Source organism: Python bivittatus, unplaced genomic scaffold (genome assembly GCF_059951505.1).
Source record: "Python bivittatus isolate LINGU-HERP-01145 unplaced genomic scaffold, Pbiv_v1 ctg000070_np1212, whole genome shotgun sequence".
NCBI lineage: Eukaryota > Metazoa > Chordata > Lepidosauria > Squamata > Pythonidae > Python > Python bivittatus.
This window is the reverse complement of record NW_028277034.1, coordinates 55,538,769-55,559,562: the sequence shown is the minus strand read 5'-3', so window position 1 is coordinate 55,559,562 and position 20,794 is coordinate 55,538,769. Positions and strand designations below refer to the sequence as shown.

Genomic DNA, 20,794 nt, shown 5'->3' with positions numbered 1-20,794 from the left:
CACCCGTGTTTCTGTGCCCGTCTGTGCTGAGCGTAAATTGGCTCACTGGCTTGAGTCAGCTTTCCCACCCGCACATTTCTCTCGCGCTTTGCCTCCTTTCGGTCAGCATGATGTGGATTTCGCAAGATTTGAATTCTTGCCTCTGAATGTTTATGTGTCCTAAGTGCATTTATGCACCATCCGAGGCTCAGGGCTTTGCGAGCAGTGTTTGCGATGGAAGTCAAGGCCAGAGTGGCTTGTGGGTGACTTTCAGCCAGTAGTTGACTGGATTGATGGAAAACGGGGGTTTCTGAACCACCATGCCTGGGTCCACAAACCACAATAAGCTATAGCATGTGTTGGATTTGTTTTGGGGTTAGTGTGTGTGGTAAACCGAACACCAAAAGGGCCAGAGATGTTTAGAAGAATACGCCTGCTGGCTTAAGGAGTGCTACGTACAGCTGCGTTTCTCAACCGTGGGAACTTTAAGAGGTGTGGACTTCAACTCCCAGAATTCCCCAGCCAGCCATGCTGGCTGGGGAATTCTGGGAGTTGAAGTCCACACCTCTTAAAGTTCCCACGGTTGAGAAACACTCCATTCAAGATTCTCTTGCCTTACCCTGTTAGCAATAAAGACCTCTGCAGAAATTCAACCGGTTCTTGCTTCTTGAGTTTGCCAGGCAGGCAGGCATGAATAACGGCAATCGAACAGCAACTATGGCTCTGTTTAATTGTTAGATTATGCAAATTGAGGCATAATCCACCCTTCGCCTACACACTGATGGGGTCTGAGCCGCCCATAAGGGTCAGCCCTACGAGGTAGGACAGATCAGGGACTGACCCCACAGGAAGACTGGAACTCTATTGAGAGAGGCTCTGGGAACGGGACCTTGCAAGTCTGCCTTGTTTTCCCTTCCCTCCCTCTTTTGACCCCAGGCTGTCAGACTGGGGAATTCTGGGAGTTGAAGTCCACACGTCTTAAAGTTGCCAAGTCTGAAAAACACTAGTTTAAACAAAGTGGTGAGACGATGTCTGTATAAGTAAAAGTCTCCTTCAAGTCAAGTTCAGTTTCTGGCTGGGGAATTCTGGGAGTTGAAGTCCACACCTCTTAAAGTTCCCACGGTTGAGAAACACTGACGTACAGTATAAAATGGGTGCAGCATCTACTAAACCAGGGAGCCACCACTAAAAAGGTCCCTCTTCAGGGACCGCCCACCTCCTTTCATTTAATGGGGACACAAATGAGAAGAACCTCAGACAATGTCCATGGAGTTCAGCAAAGAGATTTGGGGAAAGATGCGAATTCACTACGTCGGCCCCAAGCTGAATACCAGCCCTTTGAATCTGGCTGGGGATAGGTGATGAAATCCAAGCCCAGCTTGGTGGCAGCACTAAGCTGACCTGGGCTTAATCAGGAACCCAAGGTCAGACTTTGTTAGGACTTGGATGGGAGACCACTCAGAAATTCCAGAGCTGTAAGCTAGACTGAGAAGCTGGGGGGAAACGAAAAAACTCAGGTGGCAGTCACAGCCAGCCACTTCCCTTTTACTCCCCCAGAAATTGCAGGGGCATGTCCATGAAGTCACGTGGCATCAAGCTTGATTTCAGAGAGCTTTTTAACTGTACTAGTAGGATGGGACGGCCCTGGCCTTTTAAAAAAGAAAAGCAGCGCTCGTTGGGTTGTTTAATTGCATTTATATAGCTGTCAGTGACTCTGGGCAGCGTACGCAATTAAAAAAGAAACCAGAAAGACAGCAATTAAAACCATTAAAAACTATAAATATGAAGCCAAAACATGGGTGAGTGCACTCAGAATCCTATATGCAATGCGACCATTTCACGGGCTCCCTATTTCCATGGGGTCCCCGGGATCCCCCAGGGTTGAGGCATCCTGGGGCCTGGTCTGGGCCATTTTCCTGCCGCCAGCAAGACGTGCTCCGAGAGGGTTAAGGGGGGCAGGGAGGGTTGAGACACCTTTGGAGGGAGCCCCCCACGCCCCCCGCCAACAAGCTTTCCCGGAACGCCTTTATCTCTTGCGCAGAAGTGGCCAGCTGCCAAGCCTGTCTTCGAAATGCTGCTGTGGCAGTTTCTGCTAAGTTGCAGAGGGAGATAAAAAGGTGCTAATAAAGCAGATCTGGGAAGCGCCCCGGCGGGGGAACCTCGGCTGGACCCCTCCCTCTCCCGTTGCAGGAGATGACAGCGCACTCTTGCGCCCAGCCCGCTGCTTCAGTTCCACAGCTCGCTCAGCTCACCGGTGTTTTTCGGGGGGGGGGGGCAGCAAAGAACCGAGTTACCCTGGAATTGCCAGTGCAAAAGGGGATCCTAGCAGGGCTTTTCCAAGAAATTCATGGAAGATTGTGCTCTCAACCCTTGCCAGTGCTGATGGTTACGTGGTCCAGAGAGGGAGGCTGTGGCTCGGACCTAGTCCAGGAGCAACCTGGCAATTCCAGGTGCAGACACAGAAAATAACTCAGAAGAAAGTTTGGAGAAATCAGCCATTGGTTCAAAGACCCAAACGTTCCACAAAGGACTTTTGAACTCAGGGGCTGGGGACAGAGCTTGGTTTTAAGGGGCTCCTTTAAACTGGGGCAGGAGGTTGTGTGAATTGAAGTAGCTTGACCACAACTCACAGCAAGCCAAACTACATGTCACCCTCCCTCCCTCCCTCCCTCCCTCCCTCCCTTCCTTCCTTCCTTCCTTCCTTCCTTCCTTCCTTCCTTCCTTCCTTCCTTCCTTCCTTCCTCCCTCCCTCCCTTCCTTCCTTCCTCCCTTCCTTCCTTCCTTCCTTCCTTCCTTCCTTCCTTCCTAACTTTTTTGGCCCTATTCAATAGCTGAAGCTCAGTTTACACTAAGACACGCTAAAATACAATCCGAGTTAAAACATATGCCCCAAAACTGAATCAGATGCAAAATAAAGATGCTGCAAACGAGGCAGCAGCATTGCAAGTGTTCAAAATCTTTTTTTTCTTTTCTGGGTGCCGTCGAGTCGGAGTTGACTCCTGGCGACTGCCTGGACGAGTCCCTGCAGTTTTCTTGGCAAGGTTTTTCAGAAGTGGTTTGCCCTGGCCGCTTCCTTGCCAAGGCTGAGAGAGAGGGACTGGCCCAAGGTCCCCCAGCTGGCTTCGTGCCCAAGGCAGGACTAGAACTCACCACCTCCTGGTTTCTAGCCTCAACCACTACACCAAAGTGGCCCTCATTCAAAATCTAGAACGATGCAAATTGAAATACGGTTTAACATACCATTAAACATGAGAAAGCGGCATGACATAGGGGACTCCTTGATCCTTGATCCTGGAACAAGATACAGGAACACTGCACTTGTGTCTGCCTTGAAAAGGCTGGAGACATCTGGTTGATCACTACGGGAAGCAGTTCAACCAACCCACCATCGCTCATCTTAGTTTTTTAAACAATCCATTGTCCGCTCTTCTCTGCAGGTTACACAAATTGGGAAGGTGCATCTTTCCGGTACCTACGTGCAGAGATCTTTCTGGGGGGACACCATCAAAGCATTTTGGGCTCAAGCATGGTGAAGGGAGAGCGCTGTCAGGCACAAGGGTGACCACCTGCTTAAAATTCATTCCATCCCATTTTTAAAGAAGTAGCATGTTCTCTTTTCAGACCAGTCAGTCTAGTTAAGTCGCTATTGAGAGAAAAGCAGGGCTGTCACTTCGAGGCATCTGATTTCTCTTGGTTAGCCAGATGGAACAATGAGAAAACTCATTTACGGCCCTCATCAGTCTTCGGCCAGCGGATGCCCGCCAGACTTCTGGGACTGCAATGTTTTTCCATCCCAGTTGACACTGGGAGACACCAGCTTGGGAAAAGCCGGTCTACAGCCTAGAATTGGGACAGCTGGAGAGAAGAGGACCCACCTCAGACAGATGCACACGTACGCTGTGTGACTTGGGTTTCACAAATGTGGGGATACAGTCGGGGGCCTCGTTCCAAAAAAAGGTTATTTGGGGCCAGCAAAACAGAAAAGTAGTTGGTGAGATTCCACGGGGCTAAGGCAAGAGAAGGAAGGGCAAGTAGTGAAAATTTGGTCCAACAGGGCAGGCTGTTCAGGATTCAAGGCCCAAGAGAAACTGGTCCTCCAGGCACTCAATCAACAGGTGTTGCTTCCCTCACTGAGCCTGTCTCAAACAGAGAGCTTTATACTAGAACAGTGTTTCTCAACCTTGTCAACTTGAAGATGTATGGACTTCAACTCCCAGGATTCCCCAGCCAGCCTTGCTGGCTGGGGAATCCTGGGAGTTGAAGTCCACACATCTTCAAGTTGACAAGGTTGAGAAACACTGCAGCTGCTGTGGCTTTGCATGGCTCAGGTTTGATCACCAAAAGAGACTTTGCAGCACATAGGACCAGGGACATCCCGTCTGCCGGCAACATCTTACAGCAGCTGCAAGATCTGTTCCCCCATCACCACCACCCTACCAGCTGCCATTCCGCCCCCAGAAAAGGGCAAAGCTGTTTTAAGACATTGTGCTCCAAAGCACCTTTTGGAGATTAGATCCCGGGGCACACAGCTCTCAGAGCCACCCTGCCGTACTGCAGCGAAGTGCTCCTTAAGCCTGACCTGGTTGCAAGACCGTTCAAGTCAACAGAGCTCCTCTGGAGAAGACCTTCATGCTTTCGTATCCCTGACATCTCTCCGCCTTCTGATATCTGACCAGCATTCACACAGGCTCAGCTGTCCTCATGAGTCTAGATCAGGGTCCTGGGGATTGATTCTGACCTGGGTCCTCTGCTATGTCCAGGCTGATCTGGAGCAGAGAGTTCAGTGGGAGTTGAAGTCCACACATCTAGGAGATCCAAGCATGACCCTCTCTCTCAGACCCAGGTAGCCTGATCGATTAACTTGGCTGGTCCTTACTGACAATGTAAAGCTGTTCCTCCATACAATAAATCTAAACTTCTCTGAGTCTCTGCCACAGACTTCATGGAGGAGAAACAGTGGATTCTTCCATTGTACCAGGGCTATGATTTTGTTAACTGTAGCCACAGCTTGCTGACTAAGCCACAACAGGCTGAATTATGCCAACCCAGGCGGCTGAAACAAGCCACTGTAACTTCATGTGCGTCCTGATGTCATTGCACAAAGGATGGGAATGGTGTCAGTTGCATCATTTGCACTACGACTTCATGAGGTCACTTACCTCCTCTCATCCCCCCTCCCACATGTGCTAAGTCACAAGCTAGGATTTAACCACCATGCAAAGCTACTTTTCCACTAGTTTCCATTGGTTTGTGGAATAAGCCATAAAGGCATGGTGCAGATGTACCACTAAGGAATGAAGCATGGAGCGGTGTAAAAGATGACAAATATGAATTTGAGACTCAAAAACAACCATCTATTGGACTGTATTTTATCTGGCCCCAGTGAATGAAAAACTATTATGGAAGGAAAGCTTGTTGTAACAGCAATTAAAATAAAGCTTCAGATAATTTTTGTTTTTAATCCATTCAATCGTGTCCGATTCGCGGAGGCTGCCTGGACAAATCCCTGCCGTTTTCTTGGCAAGGTTTTTTCAGAAGTGGTTTGCCATTGCTTCCTTCCTAGGGTTGAGAAAGTGACTGGCCCAAGGTCACCCCGCTGGCTTTGTGCCTAAGCGGGACTAGAACTCAGGATCTTCCAGTTTCCAGCTTGGTGCCTTTACCACTACACCAACCTGGGTCTCCAATATAATCAGATAATCTAATCAATCTCCCTCTCTATATATGATTATAATAATTATTATATATTATATTATAAATACAATATCAATCTAATCAGATAATCCAATATAATCAGATAATCGAGAGCAGTGCAATTTGCAACCATGAGTGGCCCAGAGAACTGTTGGTGTTGCTTTATGATGCTGAATCATGTCCAACTCCCATCCTTACGGTATTTGTTTCTTCGCTTAGCAATCTAGAAATACTCAATTGTCATGCAAGGGAGGGGAGATTGCAGAGAGCAACCTCCAGTCTCAATGAACCTTGCAAGGGAATGGCCACACTGGCTGTAAGTCACCGTGGTTGGCAGCTTCTGCACTTAGCTTTTCCTCCAAAACAAGAAAAACAGTAAAAAGGATGACCACAGAAACCCCTTTTCAGCAGAAGCAGTTTGCACACTCCTAGTTAACATTAGCTCCTCGACTTCAGCTTTTTTTATGTGCTTTCTTCCCTCCTGCTGTGGAAGTAGGAGTTACATGGTTGTGTGTCTGCATCCTCTGCAGAATCAGGTCACCAGACTGATCTTCTGGAGTTACAAGGCTGAAGACTGGGCAGGGGAGAATTTTTGGAAGAACAGACTTTTAAAGAATTAAATTACAATTTTTAAAACTTTGACTTATTGATTGAGGAAGTCAAGGAGCTCAACAGCCATGAAGCTGGGGGGTTAATTGGACAATATTTCACAAGCAGTCATCCCTAAATAGAAAGTTCCCGGAATCGGAGTCAGCAGAAAAATAAAGTCTCTGAAGTTGAGGGACAGCAGGTGACACCGAGGTGACAAGTCATGCCACACACTTCCCAATGACATCACGACACCATTGACAAAATGATGCAAGGGACGTGATTTGCATCAGTTGGGCTACCCAGGCTGACGTCATGACATGCATGACATCATGGTGGCTTCAATTGGATCACTAGGAGGTTGTGAAGCTTTTATGGGAAGAGATTAGCTGCACATGCCAGTTATCATTGGGAATCTTCACTGAATCATAGTTATATGGACAATAGAGTATAAACTACAGGTGAAAATGAGCAATTTTCCTCAGCAGGAAGTTGTACAGGGCAATTTAAGCAATCAGCTTGTTTCAGTTCCTATCAACAACATGGACTACATAGATGGACTCACTTTCAGGGTAACGTGTGGACGAGCTTGTGTTATTCTGGGATTCAGCCTTGGATCACGCCCACGTTGCACCATTTCTACTCCTGTTCCTCCAAAGTGGTCTGCAACCAACCCATGATGTTGCCTTCGCTCCCACCCACTTCAGCAGGAATTGAACTGCGGGGGCGCCCATCAGTCAACCAGCCCCCGTCCCTTGCAGCTGACCAACAGGCCAGGGCAGGGCTCCCCATGCAGCCAGGTCCCCCCTCCAACCTACTGCAGGCCTTGGAGAAACAAGACCACTCTCTCACCCATCTCTATCCCAAAGGGTGCAGTTGCTAGCACACGCACGCGCGCACATACACATACACCCTTCAGGCTTTTGGACCAAGTTGTGTGCATTCACCTGGTAGTTTGCAAAAGAAAAAAAAATCTTGGATGTTTATAACTGAGTGGATCTCCCTCATTATCAAGCTTTCATTTCTCCTGCATTCAAAGTCTCATCAAGAGCTAGGGCATAATATCGGACTATCACAGGGTTTCCCAACTTCAGCAACTTTAAGATGTGTGGACTTCAACTCCCAGAATTCCCCAGTCAGCCATGCTGGCTGAGGGGCTCTGGAAGTCCACACATCTTAAAGTCGCTGAAGTTGAGAAACCCTGGGCTTTCGGTTTTGCGGCCACACACTTTCCCCACTAATCAAGGTTGTAAGATGCAATGGTAGCCGATGTGCAGAAAAAGGAGCAGGAGCAGACAGACCAGCACAAGAAACAGAAGGCTGAAGGCTGGGGCAGTGGGGGGAGGGCGAGGGGAGCAATGGAGAGAGAGAGGGGAGACAGTCCTGGAATGGCAGAAATGCCTCCCACTCTGCAAAAGGGAAAGAAGCCCCTCCCCATCCATCTGCAGCCCTCCCTGTAGAAGAGGAGCAGGAAAGATACAGGGTTCTCCTCCGATTTGCCCCCAGCTCCCTTTGCCTTCCATGCAGGGCAGAAGGGGTGAGTAGATGGAAAACCTGCAAAAAGTTTTAACAAGCCAGCTCAACCCCAGCTGCATTTTAAGGTGGGATCATTAGGGTGTGGGCAGGATGGATTTGCCTGGCCCTAGGCCAAAACATCTGCACAGTTGCTGCAAAGAGGAATCAGTGAAGCCGTGAAGCCACCTTTCCCCTTTAAGGTCCTGTGGAGAGATTCCTAAGTCATCTGAAGCTGGACAGTTGGGAGGTGGGCTGAAGCAAGAGCTCCCACCAATGGGAAAGCAGACCTCTCACAAACTCCTAAGAGCTTCCAAACTACAAAGAGAAACATCACTTTTTTTTTTTTTCTGGTTGCCAGAAATAAATCACCGCAGCTGCCAAACACAGGACGGCATAACTCGTACATATCCTTGGAGTTAATTACGGAGGGGTGCAAAGAGCTCCCTGGGATAATACACAAATTACAGCTGTGTTACTAGTTCCCTATTGCATCTGTTTTTTCTGCAAGAAATCTGAGTTTGGCATTATGGAATCTGGAGGGCCTTCCAAGTCCAGAATATTTTAGATGACTTTATCCTGAAGAATCCCCTACGGTCAAAGAACTGAATTCAACATCAAACGAAAGGATGACCTCCATGCATGGGGACAATGGGGACAATTTGACTGCTACCTTGAGCGTCGCCCCAGCGAGGCCGGTGTACACCTCTCCTTCCCACACGTGACTGTGGGCCAGTTTCAGGTCAACCCGCGCATCTCCAATAACATGAACGCTGTAGGCCTTCGGGACCTTCATCCGGAATTTGACCCAGTGTTTTTCTTGCAGGACTCCAGATCTGGGCCGGAGGAGGACACAGCCCCTTCTCCATAAGCTGTAGACTCTGGGAAAGGGTGGCCACCGTGGGGTGGTGAAGCAGTGGATAACATAATCACATACGTGGGTGAATTCCTGGCTTTCAGCACTCCGTCCATACAAGGCGACCCTGTATGATCCGGCTTCAGGTAATCGGACTGAAACGCTCATCTTTCTTTCCAAGTGAGTGATCAGGACGTATCGTTCCATCGCATATTTTGTACAGGTTGCTTTATCCTTGTCCAGAACGGCCATGGCTTCGAAGCCCTGCTGGGTGCAGAAAGCGAGGGTGCAACATCCCTTTTTTGTGCTGATAATGGGTGCCCGGTGGGTTGGATTGCTGAGGCCTCTCCATTGGGCGCTGATCCCCATCCCGCAGTGGGGGCTGAGGCCCAATGGGAAGAGTTTGTTGAGGTTGACTGGGTGGGAGCACCGTACAAGGAGGTTGGCCACGTTGTGGAACTCATCCTCAACGAGACCCTTGACAAATACGGAGAGCCGGTAATGGCCCACGTAAGGGCAAAGGATGTGGCAACTCAGCTTCTCCTCTTCTGTTTGCGAAAGAAGGCACTGTTTGCTCACTGTGTCATCTAAGCTTGGATGAACCAGTTTGTAAGCCGCCAAGAGAGGCCGCTGGATCTTCAGAATCAACTTCTGTACCCCCGTGTGGGCGACAATCATATTATCTCCCCAATTGCAACCCTCAATCCCGAACTCTTTGGCTTTGGGATGGACCCCCCAGAAAGAGAATGGATTCTCTGGAAATTGCTCCTCACCTTTGAACTGTAGGCACTCGATTTGATGGGAACACACCCAGGCGTACGGTTCCTGAGACTCAGATGGACGAGCAAAAACCTGCAATCCAAAGAGTCCCTCAGAGGGTGGGAAGATTCGGAGGTCCATCCTATTCTCAGAGCGGGTCAGCAATCCATGAGACTTTCCAACATCTTCTTGGTGACCATCCAGGCAGAACTTCAGGAGTTTGTAAGTGAACTCGGTGGAATGGGTGCTTGCTAAAGATACAGTGACTTCCCCTTCATCTGTAAAGAAAGAAGGTAGGGGAAAAGGGTGGCTTTGATCACTGTAAGCAGGGTGTCCCCAGGGTATGGTCCAAAAAGTCAAGATGGTGGTCTTGATGGTGCGATTGAAGCTCTGCCTGTTTTTTATGTGCATTGATTAGGCCATCAAGATCACCATCTTAGTTTTCTGGACCACATCTCTTAGGCAAGCTAGTGACTGCAAGGACATTCTATGTTCCAATAAGCTGGAAGTGATTAGCCACCACCTTTTTCTGGGATTTTTCCTAACATCCCAGTCTAGCCTACAGCTCCAAGATTTCCCAGTGGTCTCCCATCCAGGTATAGTATTCAGAAATGAAGATATCTCAGCTTCATGCAGTATTCTCCTGAAGGGAAGGAGAGACCCACACACAAGAGTCCTTGATGAGCTTCTGAGCAGATACCAGTCTCCAAGCCCCAACCTTTGGAGAACCTCCCTGATCTTCAGTGAGGTCAATCAAGGCACTGAAGGGATCAAAGCCACCCAATTTCCCAGCTCCTAAGTCACCTGTCTGCAGCACAGAAGTGTCCGGAGACAAGAGGGCGAGACGAAGTTTGAAAAACTCAGGTGTTTTGAAAGCTCTTTCTTCGAAAACCTCCTGGGGAATGGGAGGGTGGATGAGCTGCCATCGGGGATCCTCTGGCCAGTGGCTCTGGATGAATTCTTCTGGCTTAGTGAGGAAGAAAAAGTCTTCCTGCCTAGAAGGTGGAGAAAAGACCAGGGTTGCTGTCCTTGACTGGAACCAAAGACCTTGTTCGTGCATCGTGTAAAGGCAGGGACGCCTTCCCTGCAAGACCATTTTTGTGAAGGCGCTCGTTACCTGCCCTCAAAATCAAAGAGTGTCCCCATCGGTCCAAAGTGGCACCTTCTCTTGATGTACAGGAATGCCAACACGAATGTGTTTGTTCCTTCCTGGTAGGTTCTCCCTTCCCAGAAGAACTGGCATTCCTATTTATGGCATTGTATGGGTTATCACAGTGTTCCTCAACCCTGGCAACTTGAAGATGTGTGGACTTCACCTCCCAGAATCTCCCATCCAGTTTGTGTGGACTTCAACTCCCAGAATTGTTCATCTAGCTATGTGTGGACTTCAGCTCCCAGAATCCCCCAGCCAGTATATGTGGACTTCAATTCACTACACATCTTCAAGGCTGAGAAACACTGGGATAACCCATAGGATGCCATAAACAGGAATTCCCGTTCTTCTGGGAAAAACATTGGGTTATCACTTGACCTGGGATCTGAGCTGGAACAAGGAGGAGCTTCCTTCAGATGCTCACGGAGGGCTTCAGAATCAGGTTACTATGATGGAAACCTTGGCTGAGCTTGAAAACCTAAGGGTGGGTTCACCTTATCAAAGCCTGGATGGGCCACCCCTAAACTGGGACGGTGAAACTGCAAGAGGACCATGATCAGCCCCTTCTGCATTGCTGCTGATAGGTGCGGGCGGACACGAAGTCTCCAGAAACTGAGCTCCACTCGAAGGCTTTAATCACTTCAATGACAATGAATGTTAATAAATTATTATTATTACTATTAATTCACTACGACGAACAAGCTTCGGCAGACCCACCATTGCTAGCCAATCTTCCAGGGTGAGGCATCTTTGCCGGCGAGCCTCAGGCTCGGGGCAGGGCTCAGCCCAAACCTTGGGGTGCCCTCCCAGCCTGGCTGCAAGCAGTTCGGCTGGCCTCTCGCTGGCAGTTTTCAATTCTTTTTCAGTTTCCCACCCTGCCAGCAGCAATGCCAGGCTGGGGCCTGGCGGGAAATTGAAACAGAAGTGTTAGGAAGAAAAAGTCTTCCTTTTTATCCCACCCTGAAATCAGAAAACCCGGCAACCTGGAGGGAGCCCAGGGAAAGGGTTCCATGGCGGATCCAGACCGCCTTCCCCTGGGATTTTATTTTCTGGTGTGAAGCTAAAAGGTCTGGATCACGTGAGCCCTTGCTGTGAAATCCTGAACCTCAAGGGCTGAGTTGGAGGATTAACTCGGTTAGAAAAATGGCTCTTTTTCTGGTTGCACAATACGCAAGTCATAATCTGGCCTAAAAGATTACGCTCGTGCACCAGGCTGTTGCACGCAGGAGCAGACACAGACACGTGCATAACACTCGCCAAGCTAAACACGTTTTTCAGAAGATTGAACCTTAATTCAACCATCGGGTAAAGTTGTGTGAATGTAGGTCTCTTGAAAATCATGCCAAAACAGCTCTGTTGTATTGTTGGGGAATAGCAACACAATCTCTCTTCCTCTCTATTGCTCGCTCTCTCTCATACTCACACACACACACACACACACACACACACCCCCCTCTCCAAGCGAATGTGTTTTATGTAACATAATTAAATGTCACACTGGTTCCGTTTAGTCCTGGCTAGAAAATGGCAAGCTCTAATGCATTTAATGGAAAATAATTTCAGACATGTTGTAATTTCGAAGTGAGTCATTATTTACTTAAAGTGGAAAATGTGCCCAGGAGATTGACCGATCGGTTTTTGCTTGGATTTATGTCCTGACTTTCGATCAGGAGCTCCGAGTAAAAGACACGGCCTCCGTGTTCTGCTGTTTTGCACAACAACCCTGTGAGGTAGGCCGGGGCAAGTGCGAGCGAGTGGTCCAGAGTTTGCCTAAGAGCTTCTGACCCCTTCCCTATTACCCTCTGCCAGCTCTGTGACACAAAGCACAGAAATTGGGTCAGGCAACCCACAACCGCCGACTAATCAACCATGTTCTAGCCTAGCATGTTGGTTAGTCCCGGACAGGGACTTCTGGGGGGAGGGCATTTCAAACTCTGCAAAATGGCAAGTGTGGTGCCCCGTTGTACGTGTGCGCATTACGTGTGCAAAATAGGCAGGGCTTCATACAGATTGTGACATGCGCATCCTCCCAGACACACCCGGCCTTCTACGAAATGATTAGATTATGGTTCAGTGCCTCGTGCAAACCCACGAAACTGGGATGACTGAGTAAAGTGTAGCTCAGGACATCAGGGTAGGCATTGTCTGCAAACGCAGCCAGGGACAGAGGCGGTACACGAAGCAGATTTCAATACAGGACACGTGTTTTGTAGCCGAATGACCCGAAGTCTGCAAATTCACAGCCCCCAAGTTTTCGCAGGGGTAAATTCTCCGTTTGGTTTCCGGTTGTAGAAAGCGAATGCCTCTATGCTGTCCGGAGGTATTAGCTTTAAAACGGAAAAGCGAATACAGAAAATCTGTCCCTGCTGGAATTCTGAAGGTCGGGGCTGAGACGGGTTAGTTGGGAACGTTAACCTGTGAAACTCACTGCTGCAAGACGGAAGGGCGGCCCTCAACGGTTCTCAAAGACAGGATGGTCCTTTGTACGGAAAGGAAGGTGACGCACTGAGAGCCAGTAAAAACCTCGTTTAAAGCAGCTTCTAAAATGGTCTTCCCCAGCTTGTTGCATGCCAGATTTCTTGGACTACCATTCCCATTATCCTAGCCAGCAGCTGGCTTCTTGCAATTCAACACATCTGAAGTTGAGGGAGGCTGCCAAAAGACATTTAGCTTTCTAAAATCCAAACTGAGATATTTGCCATCAAGATGGCAACGTCCGTACTTTGATGGTGATGGTTGGCTGCCATCTTGACTTATTTGACCTCCCCCCAAGTCACCTCTGATCCAAACCTTCACTCTTCAGTGGCAAACACATATGTTTTGCTGTTAACATGCAATCATGCTAAGGGACTGAATGAAAAAGCTAAGCACGTGCCCATCCCAGAGCAACAGAGAGTCGAGTGTTTTCTTACCGACTTCACATTTTTCCCTTCCAGATTTTGTATTTTTTACATACGTCTGGCCCCGGGAGAACAATCATATATGAAGGTGAAGGACCATGTTCCCCACCCCACCCATCATGAAAAACAACTATTGCTTTGATAGTGTGATACTCCCTCCAGGTGTAGCTGCAGTCTATCTGCAGTCTTGGCGCTGACCAGGGAACAGTGATCGGGGGCGGTTCCTTCCTCATTCTGCCCTTCCTGGAAGCACCGGGGGCCCTCTGCCGGGCAGACGAAGCCAACGAGGGGCTGGCAGACCTCCAGGCTGCTCCGTCCACTGCCATTCCCACCTCCAGGTTTGGGCCGCAAAGACTCACCGGCGGATGAACTGCTTTTGCGCCAGGTCCACCTGGCCAGCCCCCCAGCACACGTCCAGCAGGAACCACCGGGCGTCCAGCTTCAGGGCATTCCACATATGATTCGATTTCTTTTGCGGGCAGCATTGGCCGTAACTCTCTCCAACGCCTCTGCCGTACCCCGAAATCTCAGCGCAGGTCAATCCGACTTCCCTGCAACAGCGGAGTTCAAGAGATGGACCAGCTGGGCAACTAACGCTGGGAGGAAGGAAGCCACCGATACCCTGACGGTGGCCTCAACTGGGTGGCACCAACTTGGCAACTTGGAATATGGGACATCGCACTGCTTTGTCTAATCTGGTGCGCTTGAGATGGACTGAGCCACACCACCGATCACCGCCAGACAGCAGGGGTGGGGATGATGGTTTCTGTAGTCCCACAAAGTTAGGCAAGGATGTTGAAGTTCATTGTTCATTGTCAGCTCCCTGGTTTTCATACAGGATCCTGCTTTGAAAAATGGTCAGGACCTTTCATTTTTAACACAATCGAAGGGATTCCTTGTTCCATACCCAGGGAGACCTCCTATTAATCAAAAGTAATTTGTTTGATTTAACCTAAAGTGCATTAAAATTTAGATCTTGTGCTAGTGCTGCCCCCAACACACACACTGCATCAGAAAGCATTGGGCACCCTGCTTGGAAAGGGAATGAAATTTGGAAGTTGTGATGTACTTCCCCGAAAACCGGATCAAGACAATTGCACTGTCTTCACGTTGTCCAAAAGGGCCTTTTTAAACTGGGTGAACAAGGGCGACCGAATGTTGAACAAAACCTAGGAAAGTGAAGGAGGGAATTGGACAATTGCGAAAGAGGGGAGGGAAGAAGTGCGAGAAAGAGACTGAGATCAGCTCTTGTCTTTTTCATGCTAGGTATAAGTTGACCTAGAGAATTGCGATAAAGACCTCTGCAGAAATTCAACCGGTTCTTGTTTCTTGAGTTTGCCAGGCAGGCAGGCATGAATAACGGCAATCGAACAGCAACTATGGCTCTGTTTAATTGTTAGATTATGCAAATTGAGGCATAATCCACCCTTCGCCTACACACTGATGGGGTCTGAGCCGCCCATAAGGGTCAGCCCTACGAGGTAGGACAGATCAGGGACTGACCCCACAGGAAGACTGGAACTCTATTGAGAGAGGCTCTGGGAACAGGACCTTGCAAGTCTGCCTTGTTTTCCCTTCCCTCCCTCTTTTGACCCCAAGGTGTCAGAGGGATCCACTGGGGAATTCTGGGAGTTGAAGTCCACCCCTCTTAAAGTTGCCAAGTTTGAAAAACACTAGTTTAAACAAAGTAATGAGACGATGTCTGTATAAGTAAAAGTCTCCTTCAAGTCAAGTTCAGTTCCTAGACCTATTCCTGTATTTTCTTGCAAATTTCCAGAAATGCCTTCCCACCCAATTCCAACCAGGTCCAGCCCTGCTTCCCTTCTGAGCCCAGACGGCCACTTGCCACGACTGAAGGACGGACGGAGATGCATTGTTGAAAAAGTACCTACTTGCACATTTCACAGAAGAGATGGGCGTACCCAGAGCACACGCCTCTACCTGTCTGCAGGACCTCTTGGGGAAGGTGAATCTTCTTTGATAGTCCCAGGAAGCCACACACATCATATTCTGCAAGAAAGGAAAACATGCTGTGGTGAGAAGGACTGTACTGAAACACGGGGCCCCATGTTTCTAGCTTCATCTCAAGAAGAACCAGGAGGCAGTCTGGAATCCCTAATTCTGAATCACCCCCTTCTGACCACCTCCCTAAGATGGTCCCTTAAAGGAGGTTGTGGACAGAAGCAGAAAAGGGGCACACCTGAGTTTTAACTTTTTTCTAATTTTTTCTAACGTTTGCATTTTTTAACCAGGACACACCAAGAAATTTAGTCATCCATCTAAATTCACACTTCCCTGAATTTTGCAACTCAGTTCTGTCAGACAGACAGAAGGCAGACAGACATAGAATGAAAAACTTGCAGAACAGCCCCCTGTGTCAATTTGATATAAAAATGCATTATATTGGGGAAAACTTCATAAAAATGGTGCATTAGACAAAATTGCAAACAAAGCTAAACCTTCAGGGAAATGCAAACCAAAACACACAGACGGTTCAATGCAAAATTTCTTTCTTTTAAAATCCCGCAGTGTAACCAACAGATGCCGGCAGATTTGCACAAATGAGAAACTCAGAGAAATGAAATTGAGAGATCTACCAACCTCTCTTGTGGGGACGGGGATAACAGCCTCTTCTGATGACCTTCTGTCTGCCATCAGAGCGGCGGAAATGAATCGTCCAATCACGGAACGCCAAGTCATGGCAGAATGACCCGCTGTTTTTGAGGAGGGCCCCTGTTGCACCTCTGTGTGAAGTGATGCACTAAACTGCTTTTTCACTGCACGAGTGCAGTGTTGAGTGTGCATAACAGTGAAGGAAAGGGGTGGAGAAGGACAGAAGGAGACCCATGGTGTTAAAAGTCTTGCACAGTTTGGGATATTGACGAACGGAGCTTACCGCACCGGATAACGAAAAGAAACTTGCGTTTTGGTGTGTGTTTCAGAGATGGTAAACACACACACACACACACACACACCCCTCTGTTTTTTGCTTCAGTCAAAAGAGCCGTGGAATCACACTTACCAATATTCTGGCATAGCCAGACCCAGATGGCACGGGCTTTCTCCAGCTGGCTGCTGGCTCCGCCCGCGATTAGCGAGACCACGGTTTGGACGGACCACAGACCCCGTTTGGGTTTGAGCTAACGAAGAGAAGGTGGGTTTCAGAGAATCGGAGCTTGGCAGATGAAACCTCCATTTCCCTCCACTGCTGAAATTAATGTTTATAAAGAGCCTCTAAGTCTGTCTTCTCCAACCAGCTATGTTGGACTAAAAAGAGGCTTTATGTTGGACAGGACCAACCAAGAACCATTCAGGTCAGTGACGGCAAACCTTTCGGGCTCAGCGTGTCAAAAATGTGGAAATCCCTAACTGGACTCTGCTGGCATGTCACACGCCACCCCCCCTCCGAGCAAAAGAGAAACAATTCTTTACATATTCATTTATTTAAAAAAATACAGTCCAATCGTGTGTGGTGCTGTGCATTAGATAAAGAAATGTCAAATAATTACAAAAATGAAATACGAGTAAAACAAACTTGGTTTCTTTGGTAACTCAAACAGGGATAATTGTTGTTGTGAGGTGTTGGTGAACGCTGGCGTGTCACCCAAACCGTCGTGGCGTGTCACCCTTGACACGTGTGTCATAGGTTTGCCATCACTGATATAGGTCTCCGATAAAAAATATGGAGCCTTGTAGCACTTTTTCAGACTAACACATTTTATGAAAAGGCAGAAGTTTGGGGGAATTGTTTTTCAGACCAATGCATTTTATGGAAAGGCAGAAGCTTTTGTGAGTTGCCTTTCCATAAAATGCATTAGTCTGAAAAAGTGCTAGCAGACTCCTTGTGATTTTTGGCTACCGTAGACTAATGCAGCTGTCCTCCTACAACAGATCGAGTCAAAGATACCTTTAAACCAGCAGGACACAGGGAAACGGCAATTTTGCACTGGCTATCTTCCAGCCAATTTGAGTATGAGGGCTAGTTTAGTGGAGTGGTGAAGGCTCCAGGCTAGAAACCAGGAGACGGTGAGTTCTAGTCCTGCCTTGGGCACGAAGCCAGCTGGGGGACCTTGGGCCAGTCCCTCTCTCTGCCCTAGGAAGAAGTCGTCCAGGGCAAACCCCTTCCGAAAATCTTTCCAGGAAAACTGCAGGGACTCGTCCAGGCAGTGGCCAGAAGTCAAGACAGACTCCTAACTCCCAAAAACAAAAATACCCTCTGCTGTTCTACTTTTAAAAGCAGAGTTGTGTCCTTCAGGCAATGATGGATGGGAAGTTTTAACCTGGCATAGAAGGTTGAATCCATTTTTATGCCAACGGAAACCCCAGAGCCTGCAAATCCTAGTTTAAAATATCCCTGGTGAGGCTTTGGGGAAACAATTTGTTTTTCACATATCCGTTTCTCACTTACCTGTCCGCTCACCCGCAGGACGTGGGCGTCAAGCTCTCTGAAGACCGCCAGGTTGGGGAGAAGATCGCTCTGCTGCCTCTTCCAGACGGCTTCCGGATTGGGGGAAGGAGGGCAGCGCCTTTCGGTCACGTCTTCCTCCCCATCTTTGGATCCACCCAGAGAATGTCCCACCTGCTGGTGACGTGCGATCCCTTCGCTGGAGCCCAGAGCCTTGACGTTCCCCTCTGCTTTCTTTGCCCCCAACGTGTCCATCTTTAAGGATCTGTCGGGGCGTTGGTGGGCCTCTTGGCAGGCCACAGACTTTTGGCCAAACTTTTCAGGTCTTTTTTTCTGCCTCCTCCCTCCAGGAAGCCCTTGGCCAGCATCTCCCAAAGACCAGGAACGACCGGGAGGGCTTTCTTCCCTAGACACAAGGTGGTTGCCGGAAACAGCTCGTTGGCTTTCGGCAGCATCAGGGGAGAGAGGCACCTCTTGGTGCTGTTTCCCCTTTTCAGCAGGATCAGAGCTCCCATTTTTGATGGAGCAGCTGCAGTCAATGTTGCTGTGTGCTGTGGGTGGGCAAACAAAAGGCATTTCTTTGTCTGCGGTGGGGTGGCCCCCTTGAATGTAAGGGCAAACGGGTTCCTTCCTGGCTAGCTAAGAATGGAAGAGACAAAGGGAAAACCAGCTGATTTGCTCGCTTACTTGAGTTATTCAGCTATACGAACACATACACAGACATATATAATTCCAGTGAGAATTGTGGAGGGATCCGGGCTGAGAGCAGATTGTCTCCCCAGCAGAAAATGGGGAGGCTTCCATTGCCTGCTGGTTACGTAGCCCTTGCCCTGATAGGGAGTGAATGCTGTGATGAAACCATCTGCTCTTAATTGCAACTTGGCTCACTCACTTGTGTTATTCAGAACAACTTGTTTTCCATATGGCTTTGGGCTTTACCCCGAACTCTCAAACAGACTAATGAAGTAGCCTGTCAACTAGCTTTCTCCAAGCCAGCCACCTCCAGATGTGCAGGACTGCGAGGTTCATCGTCCCCAGTCAATGTGGCCACCAGGAATTATGGAGGCCCCCAGGCTGGGAAGAGCTGATGAAGCTGAATCTGTTGTGGGCCGAATAGAGTCGGTTCTTAGATTTAGTTTTAGCCATTCGGAAAACAAGTTGTTCTGAATAACACAAGTGAGTGAGCCAAGTTGCAATTAATAGCAGGTGGTTTCATCGTGGCATTCACTCCCTATTGGGGCAAGGGCTACGTGACCAGCAGGCAATGGAAGCCTCCCCGTTTTCAGCTGGGGAGACACTGCTGAGATCACAATCTGCTTGAGTTACCCCAAAAGATTACAAGGCAAAACACTTTGGGGGCATCGTTCCTCCCCAAATGCAACTGTGGCTGTGATCCAAAGGCGGCCGAGAGTAATTCAGAAAGGCAGAATTTCCCTGCAGGCTGATTCTTGAGCCTGGTACCTATTGCTGGCCAAATATTTTTCACATGTTTTAGAAGCACTGCCCACGCGGCAAGCTATTTGAGTCTCAGAATGCCAAACCAGGTCACTGGTGCTCTCCCTTGCGCATCATGCTATGTGTGCTAGCGTTAGATTGTTGGGGGGGGGATTAAAACATTATGGAAATCCAGCCCATTGGGTTAGTATATGCTGGTTTTATCAATCTTGGCAGCTTTCCGATGCGTGGACGAGTCCACACAGCTTCAAGTGCCCAAGGTTGAGAAACCCTGTAGTAGTTGACTCAGAGGTGACTTGGAATGTTAATCCTTGCACCCTCCTCCACACTCATTGTAGCATGACAGCTTTCCCCCCATTTTGTGTTTCTAATTTCCTTGCCAAACAAAATCCCAGCTACAAAAAAAAAAAAAATCCTTTTTTCTTTTCCCCCTTTTGCAGAAGATGAGGGAAAGGCTCCAGTTTGGGGACCGCAAGCCACGTTGTGGTCTAGGATCCTGCAAGTCCCCCTGGAGATTTCCATCTGTGAGCATCGATGCTAAGATGCTGTCTGTGTCTTCCAAGTCAACAGTGCCTGGAAGAATATTCTCAGAGCTTCTGGGGCTCAGAAGATGTAGAACAGTCTGTCTTACCTCTCTGCAAGGGTTCCTTGCAAAGCTGAGATCTCTCCTCCGTGAGAAGCAGGATGCTATCCTAGATGTATCCTGGTCTGACGTTGCAGGACTTTTTTCCTGTTCTCCTGCTTTTCCATCCGAGCTGCGCCGTGCTGTCCTGTGGAGATCAGGCGAGGCAAAGCTTCTTGGAAAGGCCTCTTTATACACCAAGTTTTCCACCCTTCAGGGCCTCGGCTGTTCCGATCTCCCCTTCTCTACTGCCAGCCAACCAACAAGTCTAAAAATATTTCAAAGTGCTGAAGAACCCAGCATGGATTTTCCACCAGGCCAGCACTCCAATGGGGCTGATAGCAGAACGAAAGGCAAGATTAGTTTTGAATATTATCAGAAGCTGACCTTCGGAGGCCAAATGGCTTCTGGGGAACGGTCAATGGGTGCTGCAGAATCCAAAAAAGGAATTAAAGTTAGCCAAGGGAGGGAAGAGTGGTCTGGATGTCATCATTAGCAGATGGGTTGCCCCTAGATTTGATGCATTTGGATGCGGGCCAAAATATTCCTCTTGCCTTCAGGCCTCAGTGAAACTTGGTTTTAGCAACCCTAACGGCATCCCCAAGCATCTTTACTCAAAAGTAAGGTCAGCAAAATTGTCTTCTCTGTCATAGAATCAGACTGGAAGGGATCTCAGAGATCATCTGATCAAACTTGTCTAGCGCGAGAAGGCAATACTGTACTAGCATACTGTTCATTTTTTGACATAAAATGCACTCAGAAATAATGTTTAAAAATGTTTCAACCATCCAACTTTTTAAACAATAAGAGCCCATCCATGAACACCAATGAGCAGTCAGAAGACATGATGAGAACTCCTTAAGCTCACAAGACA

The 20,794-nt window shown here is 48.5% G+C and overlaps 1 protein-coding gene across 1 annotated transcript; it reads right to left on the bottom strand.

Annotated features, from left to right (window-relative positions):
• Positions 1-5,311: 5,311 nt before the first annotated feature.
• LOC103060473 (kyphoscoliosis peptidase-like) lies at positions 5,312-20,237 on the bottom strand. Its single transcript, XM_088133212.1, has 7 exons — positions 19,930-20,237; positions 17,847-18,482; positions 16,461-16,578; positions 15,331-15,448; positions 13,798-13,989; positions 10,190-10,380; positions 5,312-9,663 (listed from the first exon to the last, which is right to left on the bottom strand). The coding sequence occupies exons 2-7, from the start codon at positions 18,417-18,419 to the stop codon at positions 8,345-8,347; spliced, it is 2,511 nt and encodes an 836-aa protein (XP_087989338.1). The 5' UTR covers positions 18,420-18,482; positions 19,930-20,237; the 3' UTR covers positions 5,312-8,344.
• Positions 20,238-20,794: the final 557 nt, after the last annotated feature.

Excerpts from the sequence above, each read along its gene's own strand:
- LOC103060473 (XM_088133212.1), bottom strand. The coding sequence starts at position 18,419 with ATGCCTTTTGTTTGCCCACCCACAGCACACAGCAACATTGACTGCAGC. Across the intron at positions 16,579-17,846 it reads TCCTGCGGGTGAGCGGACAG|CTCAAACCCAAACGGGGTCT; the intron begins GTAAGTGAGAAA and ends TCTCTTCGTTAG. Across the intron at positions 13,990-15,330 it reads CTCTTCTGTGAAATGTGCAA|GGAAGTCGGATTGACCTGCG; the intron begins GTAGGTACTTTT and ends CCGCTGTTGCAG.